We start from the raw sequence: 20,318 nt of genomic DNA, 5'->3' as shown, positions 1-20,318 counted from the left end.
TGGCTGTTGCATTGTTCTAACTTGTTTTTTTTTTACATTGGCAATGTTTTTGTTATAGATATAAAATACAATGCAGATTCCGATATCAGAAAATGTTTAATAACAAGTAATGCGCATTTTCAAGTGTTTCAGATTAATTTCAGAAATGTCGCGCGCTTAATTTTACAGCCGTGCATTGTAGTAGTGAACAGTAAAGGCAGTCCTGATAGGTTTCATTTGACCCGTCTCTGGCACACATTTCTTTGCATGTCGCAGGACGCCGTGGCTTAGATGGTTAAAGCGCCTGTCTAATAAACAGGAGATCCTGGGTTCACATCCCAGCGGTGCCTTTGGTTATAATTTTTTTTCAGCACCTCAAAGTTGAGGCTGTGTTTGTGTCACATCTGCTTTCCACAACCTTTCCATTAAAATATAATGTGGTATTACGCTGTACTGATATAACAAACTATGGGTGATTATTTTATATGAATTATCATGTTATGCACGAATGTAAGAATTGTCTTTCTGTGGTGGTGTACTTTTTTCTTTCAAGTAGCATATATCTATAATCGTTTTTGCGATATATTTTAATATAAAATGTATACACTATTGCAGTTTTGTTAGAGGATACATTAGTTTATCGCTAATGCAATCACAGTTTTACATATATAGACTGCCCCTGTTTTCATTTACGTCCCAAATTATGGGCCGCTTTGCTTTTCAGATAATGTCCCAAATTCTGGGCCGATTTGGTTTGCAGATAACGTCCCAAATTCTGGGCCGCTTTGGTTTTTAGATAACGTCCCAAATTCTGGAAACTAAAGAGAAACTAAAGTATTACTGCGTTAAAAAAAAACTAGTATGTTGATGTTTGTCATTTTGATTTATGGTTATCCGTTGCATAACACCTGTCTGATTAGTTTAATCTACCATTTAAATTTAAAAATAGAAAACAAAAGAAAAGCACTAACATGCTTTTAATAAGTGTGCCCCTAGCTATGCTGTCTATATGACATCATCTTCACCTATTCACACCTAATTCAATTTCCTTTAAGTTTTTTTTAGAGATGCTATTATGATGTACATAATTTGTATGACAAAAAGGAAACTTTATGCAGTTACAGAAAACCCAGTTTTTCTTGCTTTACTGGTATTATAGGTTACATTGTGTGCTTATGTAATGATGGTATCTGGGTCTCTGGCAACACATATGCTGGCCTGTTAGATTTAAAATAGAAGTTTTGTGGTCTTTAAAACTCTTCAAAAAGGGCATTAAAGTCAAATAAAGATCCCTCTAGTCCATAGGTTAAACCTCAGTTCAGAAATTCAGGCCTGATAAATACATAATGATCAAAGCAGAAAAAGCAATCGTGAATGAGGCAAAACACACCCAGGAGTCTATTTCAATGATCTAAAGAGTGGCATATGTAAATACCCCTGCTCTTTAACTCAGTGTTAACCCAGCTGGGATTTACTTACAGTATTAACATTACAAATACAGTGTGACAAAGTCGTGAAAAATCTAGATTTACATTTTTAAAATAGACTCCATAATACAATATAAAAGAGAGTGTTAATCTTGTGTTCTCCTTGTTGCTTAGATTCACTTTGCAAATTAAATAATTTCAGTCATTACATCCTGGTGGCTTTTTAAAGGAGAAGTTTAAACAAGCCCTCCCCAGACTAGATGCACAAATTATCTAAGAGGGGCGTCTAGTTTGTGAAGTGCATAAAGTTTAAAGGAAACAAAAACTAAAATAAGTAAATAAATAACACATTGATGAAGCAAAGTGAAACAAAAGGAAGGATGACAAATAAACACAAGTGTAATGAAGAGGTGAAAATGAGAGAAAGAAGGATAAAGGAAATGTCTCTGGGGATATTTTTGTTTGTTTGTTTTCCAAATGGTTAACAAATTCTTTACTTAAGAAAAAATGAGCACCACTGCTGGTCCAGTTCAGGAAATGGCAAGGGTCTAGAAAGGGGATTTTTAAATCAGGCACAGATTGTAGCAGGGCAGCATGCATGTCATACTAGAAGGGTGTTTGAGGAAATACTGTAAAGGAAGTGTAATGGAGAGTCCTGCATACCTTCACTGGGTGGGTGTCCTTCCCCTGAATGCATCTCATCATTTACATATATATATATCCCTATATGAGGAAGTGTAGGATTACATTTCTCTTCAATGCACCTGCACCCAGGTAAACCAGGTAAAGATGCGTGGAAATGTTAAATGAAGTCAATCTTTCTTTATGAGAGGGGGGTTCAGACAGGGGAGGAAAGTCTATTAACATGACAAGAAAGTCATGGGTATGAAACAGCAATGTGTGTTGTATGGGAGAATTGGACTGGGGATATACCTGGCTGTCTGTCTGTCCATGCCCATGGGTATCACACTTACAGTTCTGCATATATCTGGAAACATGAGCTCTCTGTCTGTACATCTGCCTAACATCTTGAGAAGACAACATGTTTTTCCACATACAATTTATTATACATTACCATGATACTAACACCTCATTTTCTTGCCGAAATACTTCTAGGTCTTACAGCTTATCCAGTTATACAATTTAGATTTTACAGCTGTAGCCGGGATGTTTGTTGCTGATATTGTTAAATATATATATTTTTTTAAAACTTAGAAAAATCACAGCCTGGCTGTTGTTAGTCTTTGCTAGGGGTGCGTCACGTTTAAGACTAGTTGAGAGAATAGTATAAGCTTGAATCAGGAAGAAACAGTTATTCCAACAGAAACTATTTATCTTCACTGGAATTCATTCAAGTGTTTAAACTAATTTGTTTCCCCTCCAGTAATTTCTATTAACGTTATTCAACTTTTATGTCATATCGTGTGGCAGCCAGAGCAGTGTCATAGCAGCTCTTTCGGTTGGAAGAGGTCAGTGACATTTGTGGTTTATATTTGACAGAAGATTGTGTTTCTAAATTTGCAATAAGTGATGTCCCCAGATCAGGAAGTTGACACACGAACACGGGTACTGCAGGTTGAAGTGCTGGTGCGTGTATTTATTACACAAATAAATAAAAAATCCAACAAAAAACACTGCTCACAGAGCCAAATAAACACAAGTGGCAATTGTCTGTTTTCTTTTGATACTTTCTCCTTTGCTTGCTTGCTTGCTTGCTTGCTTATTCGCTCGCTCACGCTCCTCCTTCCTGTGCACCCACCCAGGTCAGCAAATGCTGCTGGTTTTTATAGATGTGGTTATCTCCGGATTAGCAAACACTTAATCAATCTGGAGATGACGAGTTTGCACGAGTTTAGGGGGATGGGGTTTTTACATTAACAAACATTCACCCGTTCTAAATCAACACAAACAATACATTTAAATCATACAATAATAACATCACCCGTTCTAAATCAACACAAACAATACATTTAAATCATACAATAATAACATCACCCGTTCTAAATCAACACAAACAATACATTTAAATCATACAATAATAACATCACCCGTTCTAAATCAACACAAACAATACATTTAAATCATACAATAATAACATCATTTGTTGCTGAATGCATGTCAATGCATACCCTGCATTTGTCTGTTTCACCCGCTAGACACAAATTACACCAGCTCAATTGGAGCTCCAACTCTTAACTGATCAACCTCTATCCCTCAGGGATAAACCACACCTGGAATTGGGGAGATTTCTGGGGAGATAACTATTTTGTTAGGTGAGGAAAGACTTATTTGGGGAAGTTTGACAGGTTATTTACATTCCCAGATGATTCTAGGTTAGGTAGAAGCTGGCAACAAACACTAATATTAAAAATGATCCCATAAGTTTACAGAAAACTTAATTTGAAGTTTAAAATGTTATTATTTTTGGTTTTCTTTTTATAAAATACAGATTTTATAAGCTCAATGTCCCACTCCACTCCATCTTACTGTTGCTGGTTCTTGCTTATGTAGATGTGTAGGCTGTGTTTCTTCCAAATTGCTAACATACAAAACTACAGGACAGGACCGCCCAGGTGTATTAAAGTAAAGCAGGAGAGGACCCCCTGTAGAGATGGGGTCTCAAATGCAGGTACCTTACAATATGTGAAATGGCCCCTCCAGAATAATTTTAACAACACGTGGACTTGCAACATTGAATAAGTCCTGGCAGTCAATGGTGGCTATTTATTACTGTTATTGATTAATTAAAAAGCATGTGCTGTCAGTGTTTCATGAGTATTGACACAACTGTTCCAACATTTTCTTGAATTCAGGCCGCTGCAAAACATATCTTCCGTGTTCCTTGCTCTGTTTATAGGAGTGCTGGGTACAGTTTGTTCAATTGCAACCTCTTGTTGAATTCAGCTGTGGTCAATAAAGTGAACGAGGCCTGTTTTCCTTGCCACGAGAGAACAGGAGAGGAGTAGACCTGCATTCTTGTGGAAGTACCTCATGAAACCCACCAAGTATTCTCTTTCTTTTAAACTGAGACTGTTTCCAATAACAAATAATGTTTGTCATATATTTTTAACTTTTATTGTGCTGCCCCCAATGCCAAATGTGAACAGAAATAGAAGTTAAAGAAAATGAAATAACCAATGTTTCCGATTAATAGTTCTCTTGTAGATTGTATCAGTATGCTATGATATTTGGTTATAAAATGGCATGGACGGTTTCTGTAACCTAAAGTAGGACATTTCTCATTGTAGTCTCACGCTGCAGTTTGTCTATTGATGTAATTTGAAGGAGAGGAAAGGAAATATCCCCTTGCATGGGCAATTGATTTCAAAAGAGAACACTTCATTTTACCAATTTATTATCTGCAGTATATACAATACATTTATATCACTTAACAATGTACAAGTACTGTATTATTGTACACCTTAAACACTGTAAACTAGTAATCTTTTTCAATTAAATAAAATATAAACACCAAAGCAATTACAATTGTTTCATTTGTATTATATTTGCACACTTGGGGCATTACATTGATTTCACATTTGATGATTTAATTGATTGAATTGACAGATGATATCTTCCAAACTAGTGACCTGTTACACAAATCAACAGTATTGCAATTCCGATACAAAAGTCTGAAATTACACACAATAAATCTTTGTAAAAGATCAAATAAAATAACAAGAATTCAATAAATAGAGCAATACTGAGATTCACAGTGCTAGCAGAATTGAGAGTATATACATTGCATAATCCATGTGAACTGTGCTTTACTTACAATTGAGTATGACTGGTAAATAATCACTAAAATTATGCACTATATAACAACAACAACAACAACAACAACAACAACAACAACAACAACAACAACAACAACAATAATAATAATAATAATAATAATAATAATAATAATAATAATAATAATACAGTAAAACAAAACACAAATGGCATAAAGATCGTTTCCCCAATCATTTCATATTGTTTTCTTGAAGTGTATGTCATCAAAGGATGTCATGAAGCCCTTCACTCCAGGTGCATGGTGAGGTGGGAGCAGTCCTGCATGTCTTCTATGTTCTCCACGGCATCAATGATGGCCTCCACTCTCTCTCCTGGCAGGACTGCCCCAGCGTTGGCCCGGAACTTTTTCAGCAGACTGTCACGACTCAGTGGCTTCCTCCAGTGTCCATAAAAGGTGTCGCAACGACCCTTCAAGACATCGCCCGTTGTGAGGGTCACCAGCACCTCTGCGTACATCTTATTGAAATTGGCAGGGTTGTCCTGGGGGTGCTCGACCTGTACTCTGCTCAGGAGGCTGAGCAGCTCAGGACGGTCCAGGAAGGCTGGGCTGAAGGATTGGACACTGACCTCGCCGTCCAGCAGAGCAGTGCAGGCGTTGAACTGGAAGGAGTGTCGGGCCTGGTGCTCGGATTCAGGGAAGGGCCGGTTGATATATTTGGAGAGGGGGATTCTCAGTAGGATGTTCTGGATCATAGAGGGGTGGAACCCCCCTACGGTGTTGACCAAAAGCTCCCGTGCTGAGCACGCTGCGTCTGCCACCCAGTGCATCCCCAGGTGTGCAGGGAAGCGCTTGAAGGCTATGTCCTGGTCCTCTAGCAGGAAGCGGGGATCCTGTTCCACCGGGGAGGGCAGTGCCTGAGGCAGGTAGTCGTTGTAGAAGGCGCTAAAGCCAGCGCAGCCTGGGGTCGAGTCCAGGATCAGTGTGCTGGCCTCCAGGCCCCGGGATGCCAGCAGTGCCGCCTCCAGACCAAGTCGGGCTGCGTTCCCAATATGAAGAGGCTTGGATTGAGTGGCAGCATTGGCCATGGGAGCCCCTGCCAGCGAAGCAGCAATCGCCAAGGCGTTTGAGCACTGCAAGCGATCCAGGGAAAGCAGATGGGAGCAGGCAGCAGCACTACCCAGAGGGCCCACTACAGTCGGGGGATGGAACCTGAAGGGAGAAACACTGGCATGACCATCCTGGTAACTGAGAGAGTATTTTACATTATATATGCTTTTAATGGTTTTAAAATTCTGATTTAAAAACAACCTCGGGTAGACAAACGTTTCTTATCATGCCTTCTAAGAAAACATTTTATTTTACTAGGAAAGTGTAATAATAATTTCCAATAAAAACAACATAATCACTGTGAGGCTAAAAAAACCCAATGAAAAACAGATTAAGATTTGCTTTCAAATTCAAACACTGTCTCATTCATGCTGGAAGACTATTGGCACACTTCCTCCTTGGCAGCACTACAGTATTGTGCCAAGTTTGTTCGGCAGCAGTCTCCTCACCTGTTGGGGATGTTTTGGGCTTCGTTGGAGAACCTCATGAGCCGACCCTGAATCTCAATGCCCACGTTGAAAGCTAGCAGGAGGTCCATCCCACTGGGCTTGGCGTTGCCAGGTAACATCTGAGCAATAGCGAGCAGGGCAGGAAGGACTGCCCCTGAGGGGTGGGTGGCTGGGTGCCAGGTATCATCGAAATCCATTGAATGGACCTGTAAAGAAGAACATGCGGGCACAGTAAGCACCTGGTACAGTGTGATCTCCACTGACATTCCTGACTGTGAGGAAGCCTGGCAGTGCCCCATCTTTCTACAAAAGAAACTCAAGGACATGAATACAAACCTGAGCTTTCACTTTTCAAAAAAAAAAAAGAAAGAAAAAGAACAGGATAAATGGAATGTGTCCTGAATACAGTCACTCCCTGATGGGCAAATATCCAGTATAATGAACAAATTAAATTATTTAAGTATTATATTTACACAATTAAGGCATTACATTGGTTTTTAATTTTCTGCATTATGAAAATGTTTTGCCTCAGATCTCAGAAGTTTTTCTCCTTTGACTTTCTCATAGAACTACTCCTCAATCATCTGCTAAGTAACCTGTAAAGTGCTCTTGTTTGCTTTTCTCAAACAATTACTTAAAACTAGAGATAAAACAAACGTTTTAAACTATTTTATGTTGAAATAATAACACATCATCTCTTACAAGATCTATTGATTTGTGTACTGTATATACTGATAGTAAATATTGGCAACCCAGCCTCTGTTCATGATAATTTTATGTTTGGATTATTTTGTGCTTATATCATTTTCAATTTTAAATTAATAAATACATTTACATTTACATTGTCTTTTTTTTTTAAGCGTATCATTTTGGAATGCTGTATTTCAAGAGGTGTTTTCATGGAAATTAGTTGCAGGAAGTGTAATGAGGAAATGACCAGCCACAGACACGAGCTGCAGAGCTCGTCAGCTGCTAGAATGTGCTCATTTCATGGACTACATTTTTACAATTTGAAAGGGCTGAGCACTGTGTAAACAAACCTGACATTAAAACATGCCAGCCAACAAATACACTGACTTACCGCTACTCCATTTACAAAGGCTGCCAGACTTGGAGAGAGTCTTGTGTGCCTTCGACCAAAGACTGAACTGATATAATCTGGAGCATACATTTGCTGCAAAGAGAGTTAATCACAGATCATTATAGGGTCTCAACGTTCTTGGAAACAAGATGGAAACAAGCAAGTTAAATTCTTGATTATCATCACCCTGGTTTGACAATGCAAACCTCAATTGGAATGGTGACTGTTCAAAGAAACTTTTCAAAAATGGGGTAAGTACTGAAGGAATGGTTGATATTAAAATTGTACAGTCAGGGCCCACTTCTTTGGCCATCATTTTAGGACAGCATTGTTACCTTTGGGGCCACTAAGGTCAGCAGCCTGTGTGCCCTCTGTACCATAGCCCAGTGTAAGCCTCAGCTGAAGGATTACCTGGCAGTGCTGCAGAGCCAGCTCGAAGACATGGGAGCTGCTTCCCAGCAGCCCCACCCCGATGCTGTCCAGGATCATCCTCTTACTGCGGTGCAGCACAGTGTCTGACAGCTGGCCCGGGTGCACCAACTGGATGAACGCTCCAAAACTGCTGGTGATTGTCTCCTCTGGGGCAGGCCTTTCTTGCACTGCAGGACAACAAACAGCAGGTCAGTCTCTGCCTGTGCTTCACTTTAGTATTCAGAGCATCAACTCTACAATAATGGACTAAAATAACAACACTTAAAGACAACTGGGTCCATTCAATTGGTGATGGTATGAAATCCTTAAAATTGACATTATTTACACAGTTTTTTTTTTTTTTAAAATTAAATAGCTTTTTAAAAAATGTTTACCTTCAACTGCAGATTTATGTAGAAGTCGCAGGCAGGAAAAGTGCCTCGAGGTTCTCTGAAACTAATTTAAAAAGGGAAAAAAATTAAATTAAATCAATATGATATATGACAGAAAATACTACTACGACTACTACTACTACTACTAATACTACTACTACTAATAATAATAATAATAATAATAATAATAATAATAATAATAATAATAATAATAATAATAATAATAATAATAGTAAAATACAAAATAAAAATGCATACATTTCTAAGAGTTTCAATGTAATAATTACCTTGAGTGCTGAGAGCATGATGGTGTTCAGTAGATTGCTGTGTAACAACAAAGTTCTGTCACTGAGCTGATATTTTGCTGTGGTTCCATCCTCTCTTTATATTCTTTCATATCTGGATGCCGATCTTCCTCCAGGTTCCAAAACCCCTCCTTCTTTTAGTGAAACTATTCAACTAATTGGGGGGATTTTTCTAATTTGACCAGGAAATGGGTTATGTAATGACCAAGAAGAGGTCTGGAATGTTGGGGAATAACCCTCTTTCTGTTCTGGGAGGACACTTACTGAGAACTTGGCACTGGGAGACTCCTCCCCTGCTTGAGAGAGAGGTTCTATAAAAAATAAACTCTCACCAGAGTTTGGCCAGGTACTGTAATACCAATCTTGTTTCATATTTTTACAGTTAGACAAATGCTTGTTTGATTAATAGAAACTATTTAAATGTATTTTGTTTAATGTAAATTCTGTTATATAGTGTGTGATCATTTTTTGTATTATTAAAAATACCAACTGTATTTTAGTTAACTAGTAGAAATGTAGATGATTATAAAACATATATATCAGATACTGCATGCATTGGGGGCGCCCATCCTCACGAGTGTGATAATAATTATTATCACATACCATACAGTATATAATAAAAGAAACACAAAGACTGGGCAGAATATTTTCTTTACAAACACTAAAGATAAGTAGATCAAATTGGCAAGCTTTTTCATAAACCAGTATAATTAATTTATTACGTTTTTACATGAACAAACAGTTAAGTTTACAAAGTACATATACAGGGTGGGTAATATATTTTATTCAAAAAATATATATCATTATAATAATTTGCAATAAATCACATAATAGGATTCATAGAATATCTACCTGGTTATCTGACATATGCTTTCATGAGGCACCATACTATATTGAACTATACTGTACTGAACAAGTATGCTTAAGACTTAAATAAAATGCCTCTGTCATAAACTGGCACTGTGGAAAATATGTTGTCTTTTTGAAAAGACCACTTAGTTCAGTTTACTATTGACACAGATTATATTACCCACAATTTAATAAAAACATGTATTTATTTGTTTGTTTGTTTGTTTGTTTGTTTGTTTGTTTGTTTGTTTGTTTATGTAGTTTGTGTATATGTATATACAAATAATGGGGCGGATATCCCTTTTTTCTCTTAGTACATGGTTATGCAGTTTCATTTGTATGCTTTATGGTGCATTAAGTTGGTACTGGTATTGCTAACTGTTCCTTGGCTGGCAGGCAGACAGATCACTGAAAGCTAGATTCAGGAATTTCCTCATGCATGTCGACACTCCTGGGTGTTTTGTTCAAGCCTTTTCTTCTTTTTCAATAGCATTGTGTATCAGCCATGCTTGTTTAAGGAAATAGTTTGACTCTGATTTTGCGATCAGCTGTACAGTGTTTACCATAAAAATCAGTCATATGTGCATATGAACTCCAAATCACTTTAAAGGAAAAGCAGAAAATAAACATTCTGGTGTATCCATTTTAATTGTTTATCTGGGCAGTACCAGATATCTAAATGGAACAACATTACTGAAATGTCAGTTTCTCGGGTTTGTTGTTGCTGAAAGATGCTGAGCTCCAGTCGAGCTGACAGGCTGTGATTGGCTGATTTGGCAGTTGTGGGTACAGACTGGTTGCTTTCATTGGTACAAAGTATTGATAGGCTGTTTGTGGTGGATAATACAATAAATGTGTACCAGTTGTGTCTTTGTTTGGTATTTGCTGTCCAATAGAACTGAGCTTTCATTACGGCAAATCAAAATGAAAAGCCGGCTCTTGCACTGATTGAGTTTAAGTTTGATTCACAGTTGATGCTGTGATGTTCCAGTGGGCACCGTCTCATTGAAGCCTGCTAAAGTTGGCTGAGTGTACTCAATGATTTTCTAATTTGACAGAGTTTTGATGTTAAGAAGATGGCGAGTGCAGATGAATTTGTGGCCATGTTCTATGGAGAGTCGGGGGTCCTGGGCCTCCTGGCCAATGGAATCAGTGCTTTCCTCGTTCTTCTGCAGAACTTCAACGGAGCACAGACTGGTGTACCATCCCAGGGAGTGGAGCACATTCTGGCTGGTAAAAACACAATCTATCTGTGTCTTAGGCAAAAAAAGGATTCCATGTTCTCTAAACACCAATTCATCCTGTACTGATCTCTTCTATGATATTTAAGATGTTTCGTAATATTATATCACTCTTATATGCTTCAATACAGTCTTACAGACCGTGGGTGTAAGGCTGAGGTGCAGCAAATAAAGTTGGTATTCTATTAGAAAAACAATATGAACATACAGTGACCCTGTATGCTAATGTTTTAAAAAAGAAATGAAAGATCTTCAGCACAACAATAAGGGGACCTGTAATAGCACAGCTGATAATTACTTTGAAGTTTGTTTGTTAGGTGACCTTGCTGGACTCTGACTTCTACCTATCTACATTTCACAGGTGTTCAACTGATTCTGATTGGGGGGGTAACTCAGCTGTTGGCTGGGCTCCTATCCTTCCGGAAGTATGATCACTTAAGTGGGACATCCTTCATCGCATTTGCTGCTCTCTGGGGCAGCTATGGGTCTACCCGTATAGTCCTGGGTGCCTTTCCACCCTCTATTAACAGCACCAACACCACTGACCAGCTATATCCAGCCAACTGCACTTTTCGAAATACAGAATTGGCTACTCCACCAATCGGTCAGTCTGCTATAGCAGGGCTAATCGCTTACATTTCCATCTCATTTATCCTGTCCTTCTGCTCTGCCACTGTAAACTACATCATGCCTTTTGTCTTTGGGGCCATCACCTTGACGCTGATCTTTGAGGCAGCAGGGCTTGTCGGGGGGTGGGCTCTAGTGGTCTCCGGGGTCCTGGAGCTGGTGATCCTCATGTGTGGGCTTTATGGAGCGGCATCCTTGCTCCTGAAAGGTGTCACGCAACGTTACATCCTCAAGGGCTTTGGGACCCCCCTTTTTGATGTGCTGCTCCTGGGGACGGCCAACAACAGCAACTCCCAAAAAATAGGAGAAGAAAAGAAGAAGAACACCCAATATGCTGAACCCATGGCACTGGGATACCTGTGCGACACAATCTCTCCTTTCATCTTTGCCGCCTTCTGCTTTGGCTACCTACCATCCTTCTTTGTGGGCACTATTTGGGTTACTATCAACACTTTCTCCCAGCTTTTCTCCAGTTACTATGCCTACCTACGAAAAGACGTCTACACACAACCAAGTTTTGTCTGCACAGCACCTACTGGCTGGTGAAGTCATGGGAGGAGTTTGTGCTGTCAGTTCTCATCGACAGAGAGGGAGCGGTCAGCGGGCGAGAAAGGATGGTTGGTGACTGGTTCTTCCTAGCGACCGCCATTGTTCTCTGCTTGATGTCACTCAGCATGGATGTGCTAGAGGTGGCCCATAACTTGCTATTCCTCCTGCTCACGGTATCCACAATCTCCCAGATCCCACTGGGGGGGCTACTACATCTTCTTTGTGGTGATCTGTAGCTTGTTCACAGCCCTGTCTCTCTACGGTACCTTTGCCCGACTCATCAATTCCATAGGGGAGAAGACCTTGATCCCTGTTGGGGTGCAGCCACTATCCACAGAGAAGCTCCAGGATGTTCTGGGACTCATCAAACGGTGCTGGGTGAAACCCCAAGACCTCCCTCTCAGCACCGTTACAGAGCTACCTGATGCCCTTTTCTATGTGACCAATGGCATAGCTGCCCTCTCTGCCATCCACAGCCAGGACGTGCACCCCACCATCCTCCATCTCACCGTCCCCTGGGTACTGATCCCTGGAGCAATCATCCAGGTTTACGTGAGCCGACTGGACATCCAGAAGGGAAGGCACTTTGGGCCCATTATCCCATCCTGCTATGCTGCCATCTGGGCTACCTGGACCTGGTATCGGTTTGCAGGTATGTTTTAATAAGGGGAAAAGGCAAAGGCAGTTGTCTTTTTAAGTAGATTCACATGATAACTTTACAGTGATCGACCAATTTGTTTTAATAAACCCCTGTTGTAGGCAACAGTCATATCAGTGGAAGTGCAACCTGTTTTAGTTAAATAAAGTGGTTGAGGAAGTATATAAGTGTTGAAAGTAATAAATAAAAGATGTATGTCCCTGTTGTAAAAAAGAGTAGCTCTGTTTGACTGCACACATGATATAGGGATTCTAGAACAAGCTAAACACTTTCTATTTGTGAAATCCCCCTGAGGATGTCCATGACTGCCCTGCACCTAATTCATGATTTTCTTAGTTGGGAATGTCTTGCTTTTAAAATTAGTAAAATAATGTCTTTATTTTGTAGGTGTGTTACTTGGCATTTCTACTGATTTTGCTGGTGGATTCACAGCTGAGGCTGTAGCTTTCTTGGTAATTAATGGCTTCCTAATGCTTATAGGTAAGTCATTTTTTAACAGAATTTGATCTTTGTCTAACATTTAGGGGTTTAGAACATAAGAACATAAGAAAGTTTACAAACGAGAGGAGGCCATTCAGCCCATCTTGCTCGTTTGGTTGTTAGTAGCTTATTGATCCCAGAATCTCATCAAGCAGCTTCTTGAAGGATCCCAGGGTGTCAGCTTCAACAACATTACTGGGGAGTTGGTTCCAGACCCTCACAATTCTCTGTGTAAAAAAGTGCCTCCTATTTTCTGTTCTGAATGCCCCTTTATCTAATCTCCATTTATGACCCCTGGTCCTTTTTTCTTTTTTCAAGTCAAAGAAGTCCCCCGGGTTGACATTGTCTATACCTTTTAGGATTTTGAATGTTTGAATCAGATCGCCGCGTAGTCTTCTTTGTTCAAGACTGAATAGATTCAATTCTTTTAGCCTGTCTGCATACGACATGCCTTTTAAACCCGGGATAATTCTGGTTGCTCTTCTTTGCACTCTTTCTAGAGCAGCAATATCCTTTTTGTAACGAGGTGACCAGAACTGAACACAATATTCTAGGTGAGGTCTTACTAATGCATTGTAGAGTTTTAACATTACTTCCCTTGATTTAAATTCAACACTTCTCACAATATATCCAAGCATCTTGTTAGCCTTTTTTATAGCTTCCCCACATTGTCTAGATGAAGACATTTCTGAGTCAACATAAACTCCTAGGTCTTTTTCATAGTTCCCTTCTTCAATTTCACTATCTCCCATATGATATTTATAATGAACATTTTTATTGCCCGCATGCAATACTTTACACTTTTCTCTATTAAATTTCATTTGCCATGTGTCTGCCCAATTTTGAATGCGGTCTAGATCATTTTGAATGACCTTTGCTGCTTCAACAGTGTCTGCCACTCCTCCTATTTTTGTGTCGTCTGCAAATTTAACAAGTTTGCTTACTATATCAGAGTCTAAATCATTAATGTAGATTAGGAATAGCAGAGGACCTAATACTGATCCCTGTGGTACACCACTGGTTACCTCACTCCATTTCGAGGTTTCTCCTCTAATCAGTACTTTCTGTTTTCTACATGTTAACCACTCCCTAATCCATGTGCATGCATTTCCTTGAATCCCTACTGCATTCAGTTTGAGAATTAATCTTTTATGCGGGACTTTGTCAAAAGCTTTCTGGAAATCTAAATAGACCATGTCGTATGCTTTGCAGTTGTCCATTTTCAATGTTGCATCCTCAAAAAAGTCAAGTAGGTTAGTTAGACATGATCTCCCTTTCCTAAAACCATGCTGGCTGTCACCCAGGATATTGTTACCATATAGGTAATTTTCCATTTTGGATCTTTGTCAGCTTTTTCCTGTGTAGCCTATAAGAAAGAGTGTATTTAAAAGCATGCTCAAATCTGCAACAATCCACTTCAGCACTTTTGTAATGACCACTGGGAATTCAAAGGCTTCGTGGACATACATTAGTTTAAGGATCTATTAAAAATCTTTATTTCATATTATTTTGAAAAAAAAACAACATTATTTTAAAACTAATTCCAATATAGCTGGATGACAACTTTACCTTCAGCAGCGGGGGCCCGAGAGGCAGCAGCTCCTTTGTGCAGATGGAATTTGCAAGGGAGGCCAGAGTACCATACAAACAGATCAAAGAGAAGATTGGCCAGCATCGCAACTGTAATGGAAAACCAACTTAGTTTTATCACCAGTTAAAGTTAGTTGGAGTGAAAAGAAAAGTGTCAGGGTAAATGGATGGAAAATATTAATGTGTGTTGGTGTGTTTTTTCCTCTCTTTCCCAAGGTGCCTATGTAAATGTTGTGCTGCTGTTGCTGACACTTGTCATGGAGGTGATTGTGGTGTGTTTCCTGCTCTCCACACTGGGCAGACTGCCTTACCAACTGGAAAGTAAGAGCCTCCCCTTCTCCTTCCCCAAAGTCAAACCTGGAGCAAAGATTAACAGCAACTTGTTATTTTAACAATTTGAATTAGGAAGGCAGACATCTATCACCCGAACACCATACATAATGGCTAATAATTGATCCTTAATGAAAACATATTCTGTGTTTGGATTGGCAATCAAACGGGTTAAGTTCTTGAGTAAATGTTTTCCTTAGACTAGAGTATTCATCTTTGGCTTTTGATTGAACTGAACTCAACAGATCCTAGACTTCTGGCTCACCCACAGTTCACGCATGGCAATCTCTCCTGTTTCTCCCCAATGTTACCATTGTTGGGTCTGATGTCTGTTTTGTTACACACATGCACTACCTCTATGGAGCCTGCCTGTAGACTCCAGTACATTTTCTTTCCAAGGATGGTGATAAAACTAAGTTGGTTTTCCATTACAGTTGCGATGCTGGCCAATCTTCTCTTTGATCTGTTTGTATGGTACTCTGGCCTCCCTTGCAAATTCCATCTGCACAAAGGAGCTGCTGCCTCTCGGGCCCCCGCTGCTGAAGGTAAAGTTGTCATCCAGCTATATTGGAATTAGTTTTAAAATAATGTTTTTTTTTTTTTCAAAATAATATGAAATAAAGATTTTTAATAGATCCTTAAACTAATGTATGTCCACGAAGCCTTTGAATTCCCAGTGGTCATTACAAAAGTGCTGAAGTGGATTGTTGCAGATTTGAGCATGCTTTTAAATACACTCTTTCTTATAGGCTACACAGGAAAAAGCTGACAAAACTCCCCCTCCTCCTCCTTGTTCCATCGCCACCTCAAGAAAGACCAGTGTGCTGCTGAGCATCTCACAACTCCTGGATGCCGGTGGGGTCTGTGGTGTTCCCACAGATACTGTGTATGCATTGGCAGCATCCTGCAAACACCCACAGGCTATAGAGAAGATCTACAATATCAAGGTATGGACTGGCGTATTTATGTGTTTGTTTGTCTGTGCTGTAGAAAATAAGCACTCAAGAGTTCTTTTGCATGGAGGCAGGAGTAGAGTCACTTTCCAGAGCCATGCTCTCAGCTCACACATCTGTCCCTCTTTCAGGATCGCCCACAGGAGAAGCCCATCTGTATCTGCATCTCCAACCTGGAGCAGCTGTCGACTGCCAAGTCCCCCTTCAGCCCCCTGCTCTGGGAGTTCATGAGGAACGTCTATCCAGGAGGCATCAGCTGCATTGTCAAGAAGGGCGAGTGGCTAAATAAGCTAGGTGAGTTCAGACAGGCTTTTCCATCTAAAGGAAATGATCCCTGCCACTGTACAGGCAGTTAGGTCAGCTGCCGTTTGTATGTATATAGGATTTTACCCAGTACGTTTATGTTATTTAGTTGTATTACTGATATGACTGGCAAATGGGAAAAAAAAACTTAAGTGTAATATGAACTATTTAAACACTTGTTAATTTAATGAAAGTACTTTAAAACTCCTGTTGAATGTTTAGTTGTATGTTTCTAGTTTTGTAACATAAATAGATGTTTTTGTCCTTCCAAAAATTGGAATGTATAATTTAGAGAAAAAAGCAAGGTCTGTGTTTCAAATCCTGGCAGTCATCACTGCATTGGTCTAATAGTTTCTGGGTGTAACGGCAATGTCAGTGTAAAACCACAGATGACTTCACTCTCCCTTTTATAGCACTGCTACATCTGTTAACTCTTTTACTCATATGGAAGGATATCGTTTGTTTCCTTTAAGTAAATCCAAAAACCTGTGTGAGTTTAGTTTGTAAGAGAGGCTCTGTCCAAAGACCCACACTCACAGCATTCTCTTGGTTCTGGTTTAGGAGTCGGGCCAGCCTATGACAGAGTGGGGACTAAAGAAAGCATCCCTGACCACACAGTGACCGCCCATCTGTGCAATATGACTGGACCACTGGCCATCACTTCAGCCAATCCAAGTGGAGAGCCTGATAGCACACACCATGACATGGTGATAACGTAAGTATTTGTGCTGTGTGCTGATGACCAGGTGACAGTCACACCAGCAGCTGTTAAGGAAGAGTCATTTCTATTCTAATTGTTTTATGTTCATGAAACTGTAACAATATATATATATATATATATATATAATCAAAGTAATAAGCCTTGGAAAAAATATTGATCATAGATGTTTGGTTTCTACAGATGCAACCATACTATATTCATGGCAGTGTGAGGTTGGTCCTAATTATTGAGAGTCTACTGGGTACTAATGGGAAATAAATGTTGTATCATGGATACATAATACTCCATGTTAGAATAATATTTACCTGCATTAAAGGGCTAGTGTAGGAAAGCTAATATTTTGTAGTCACTGTTATAAATGCTATAATTTCCTTTTTGTTTCCCACAGGCGTCTCGGGCACAAAATCAGTGGGGTTCTGTGTGACGGAGAATCAAATGAAGCCGTCAGTTCCACTGTGGTCAACTGTTTGAAGATAGATGAAGGTATTTCCTTGATATTTTTCCTGTTCCCTTTTGTTTAAGGCAGCCTGGACTGATAGCTTTTTTTTTTACTGTACACTGTTACTGAGTTTTATTTTCTCTTTCAGGTACAATCACTATTATACGAGAAGGCTGTTTTCCTGCTGCCCAAGTTAGACACATTTTTGAAAAAGTCAAAAATTCCATGGAGTAAAGACAATGAACACTCACTACAAATAACAGTAACGTAGTGAATCACCTCTCAGGATGTGAGAAGTGTACTAGCTGGTGAAAATGTGAGCAGTGATCTTCAATTATGATGTAGTGACATCACCAGGATAATAAATTATTATCATAATATTTATAATTATAAAAACTGCCATTTAATTTATTCTTAAACTTATTTCTGTAAAGACTGGCAACAAAAAATGGGGGGATCCCAAGAAGGTAACTAAAGAGCTGTGTTGTGCAGTCTTTGGACGGAAAACTCTAGCAACACACAGCTTGACAGGGAAGACTTCTAATGCTTTTAGGAGTAAAGAAGCCAAACCATCACTGGATCCAGAACTGCAGACATCATTCGTGAGTTAAACCTTTTTTTTTCTTTAACTGTTTGTAGTTTGCTTACTTTTATTTACAGAGAAATCACATGGCACTTTTGTAATTATGTTTAATATAAAATTCATATGAGCATCTTAACTTGTGCTTCAATGTGAAAATGTTATTAAAAACCTAAGATATAATTGATACAAATCATACAAAATTAATGTGTTTGTAATAAATTTTTAAAAAAGTCCTATTTCCAAAACTGAATGAAAACAAATATATGACTTTGCCCAAGAACTTCCACTTTGCCATGTGCTGATTTATTATTATTATTATTATTATTATTATTATTATTATTATTATTATTAATATTATTATTTATTTATTTATTTATTTATTTATTTTGCAGATTTCATAAATGCAAAAACAGGAATGGAAAAAAAAATAATCAAACAAGCCATCTCTCAAAAATGTAGTGATGAAGAAAAAATAACAAAAAGGAAACTGAGTTCTGAACATTAAATTAATAAAAAATATTAATAACACACTTTTTGCAGGATTTTATTTTGTGTTTTCTGTGCGTGTTTAAATGAAGTTCTCCAGAAAATCTGTTTGCAAATAACATTAGAAATGAGTCAACTGTTGCAATGTATACTTTTACTCGAAGATGTGTAATACTGTTTGAGAGAACCTAAGGAATGATATTAGTATTATTGTTTTTTATTATTATTATTTTTATTATTATTATTATTATTATTATTATTATTATTATTATTATTTGAAGAAAATCCAATAGGAATCTTGATAGAAATCAAAAGAAATCCTGTTGGAATCCCATAGAAAAAAACCAGTAAGAAATCCAGTAGAAAAATCCAATAAGGAATCCAATTAGAATTCAGTAGAAAAGCCTATAGGAATCCTATTGGAATCAGTAGACAATCCCATAGAAATCCTATTGGAATCCAGTAGAATTCCTATAGGAATCCTATTGGAATCCAGTAGAAAATCCTATAGGAATCCAGTAGAAAATCATATTGGAATCCAGTAGAATTCCTATAGGAATCCTATTGGAATCAAGTAGAAAATCCTATAGTAATCATATTAGAATCCAGTAAAAAAATCCTACTGGAATCCACTAGAAAATCCTACTGGAAAGGTTCCAAAACCCTATAGGATTTTTCTATGGGATTTCCTAATGGATTTTTTGACTAGGGCATTTACTCCTGAAATGAAGATTTCAAATTTTACAGTCCACATTTGTGAATAATGTATATATTAATAAAGTAAATAATCATTTTGTGTGTGCATATATTTAAAACACTTTGATGGTAAATTATAATACAATGAGTGTATGTGATGTACTTCATGTAATATATTTGTTATAGGTTTGTATTTATAAACTAATAAAACAAATCAAATAATTTGGTGAATCTTACCCCTGAATGCTATTTGCTATGATTGTCTCAAAATCCTGGATATAAAAGAACTGCTCAAGCAATTAAATGCATAGTATAGGCATGAGAAAAACATGGTCAGGTGTTCAAAATTATATTTGTCCGGGGTGACATTTCTGTTTTGTATCTGCTGTGAATTTCCATCCCTAAACATGTACTGTTTTATTTCATAAGACATTTTTAATACTGTGTATACATGTATATAGATATTTCTTCTATTCTTATAAAGTATACTATGTCTAGGAAGAAGTGACTGGATTTTGAATCTGTGAATAATCCTTGTTAAAACTGTATAAACTGTTCAATGTCTTATAATTACAACATTCATTCTGTGATTGTCCTTATCAAAGATCATCAATAAAGTATAATAAAAACTCGAATGACTAATACTTGAAACTTAACAAGACTACATTTATTTAATTTCCAAAGCACAACTTACATGTATTAAACTTCCATTACATTTAGTTGCAGCATCCAACAGCAGATTTAAGATAATAGCCAGGTTACCTGTTTTCTGCTGGGAGGTGGTGGTATATGACTCCTTCAGATGGTGGATAGGAGATCTGGAGGTGCTGGAATCATCTTGGGATGTCTCACTACCCTTATATCTACACTACCGGTCAAAAGTTTTAGAACACCTCCATTTTTCCAGATTTTATTGAAATTTACGC

General features: G+C 38.3%; 2 protein-coding genes across 2 annotated transcripts; one reads left to right on the top strand and one right to left on the bottom strand.

The window, feature by feature from the left end:
- Window positions 1-4,744: 4,744 nt before the first annotated feature.
- On the bottom strand, window positions 4,745-8,952 carry LOC131696756 (cis-aconitate decarboxylase-like). The gene is made up of 6 exons (XM_059033414.1): window positions 8,870-8,952; window positions 8,586-8,646; window positions 8,191-8,378; window positions 7,780-7,872; window positions 6,699-6,904; window positions 4,745-6,351 (listed from the first exon to the last, which is right to left on the bottom strand). Exons 1-6 carry the CDS (start codon window positions 8,885-8,887, stop codon window positions 5,427-5,429), a joined length of 1,491 nt encoding a protein of 496 aa, XP_058889397.1. The 5' UTR covers window positions 8,888-8,952; the 3' UTR covers window positions 4,745-5,426.
- Window positions 8,953-10,801: 1,849 nt separating this feature from the next.
- Window positions 10,802-12,150, top strand: LOC131739336 (uncharacterized). Its single transcript, XM_059032701.1, has 2 exons — window positions 10,802-10,969; window positions 11,339-12,150. The coding sequence occupies exons 1-2, from the start codon at window positions 10,813-10,815 to the stop codon at window positions 12,148-12,150; spliced, it is 969 nt and encodes a 322-aa protein (XP_058888684.1). The 5' UTR covers window positions 10,802-10,812.
- The last annotated feature ends 8,168 nt before the right edge of the window (window positions 12,151-20,318 follow it).

This window comes from Acipenser ruthenus, chromosome 11 (genome assembly GCF_902713425.1).
Source record: "Acipenser ruthenus chromosome 11, fAciRut3.2 maternal haplotype, whole genome shotgun sequence".
Taxonomy (NCBI): Eukaryota; Metazoa; Chordata; class Actinopteri; order Acipenseriformes; family Acipenseridae; genus Acipenser; species Acipenser ruthenus.
Note: the sequence above shows the minus strand (reverse complement) of the source record. Positions and strands in the feature narration are given on the sequence as shown.

Bases quoted from the DNA above. Each gene is read 5' to 3' on its own strand.
- LOC131696756 (XM_059033414.1), bottom strand. The intron at 8,379-8,585 runs GTAAACATTTTT...GTTGTCCTGCAG, and splicing joins ACATAAATCTGCAGTTGAAG to TGCAAGAAAGGCCTGCCCCA. The intron at 6,352-6,698 runs GTGAGGAGACTG...TTCTCCCTTCAG, and splicing joins GCCCAAAACATCCCCAACAG to GTTCCATCCCCCGACTGTAG.
- LOC131739336 (XM_059032701.1), top strand. From the start codon at position 10,813: ATGGCGAGTGCAGATGAATTTGTGGCCATGTTCTATGGAGAGTCGGGG. The intron at 10,970-11,338 runs GTAAAAACACAA...TACATTTCACAG, and splicing joins AGTGGAGCACATTCTGGCTG to GTGTTCAACTGATTCTGATT.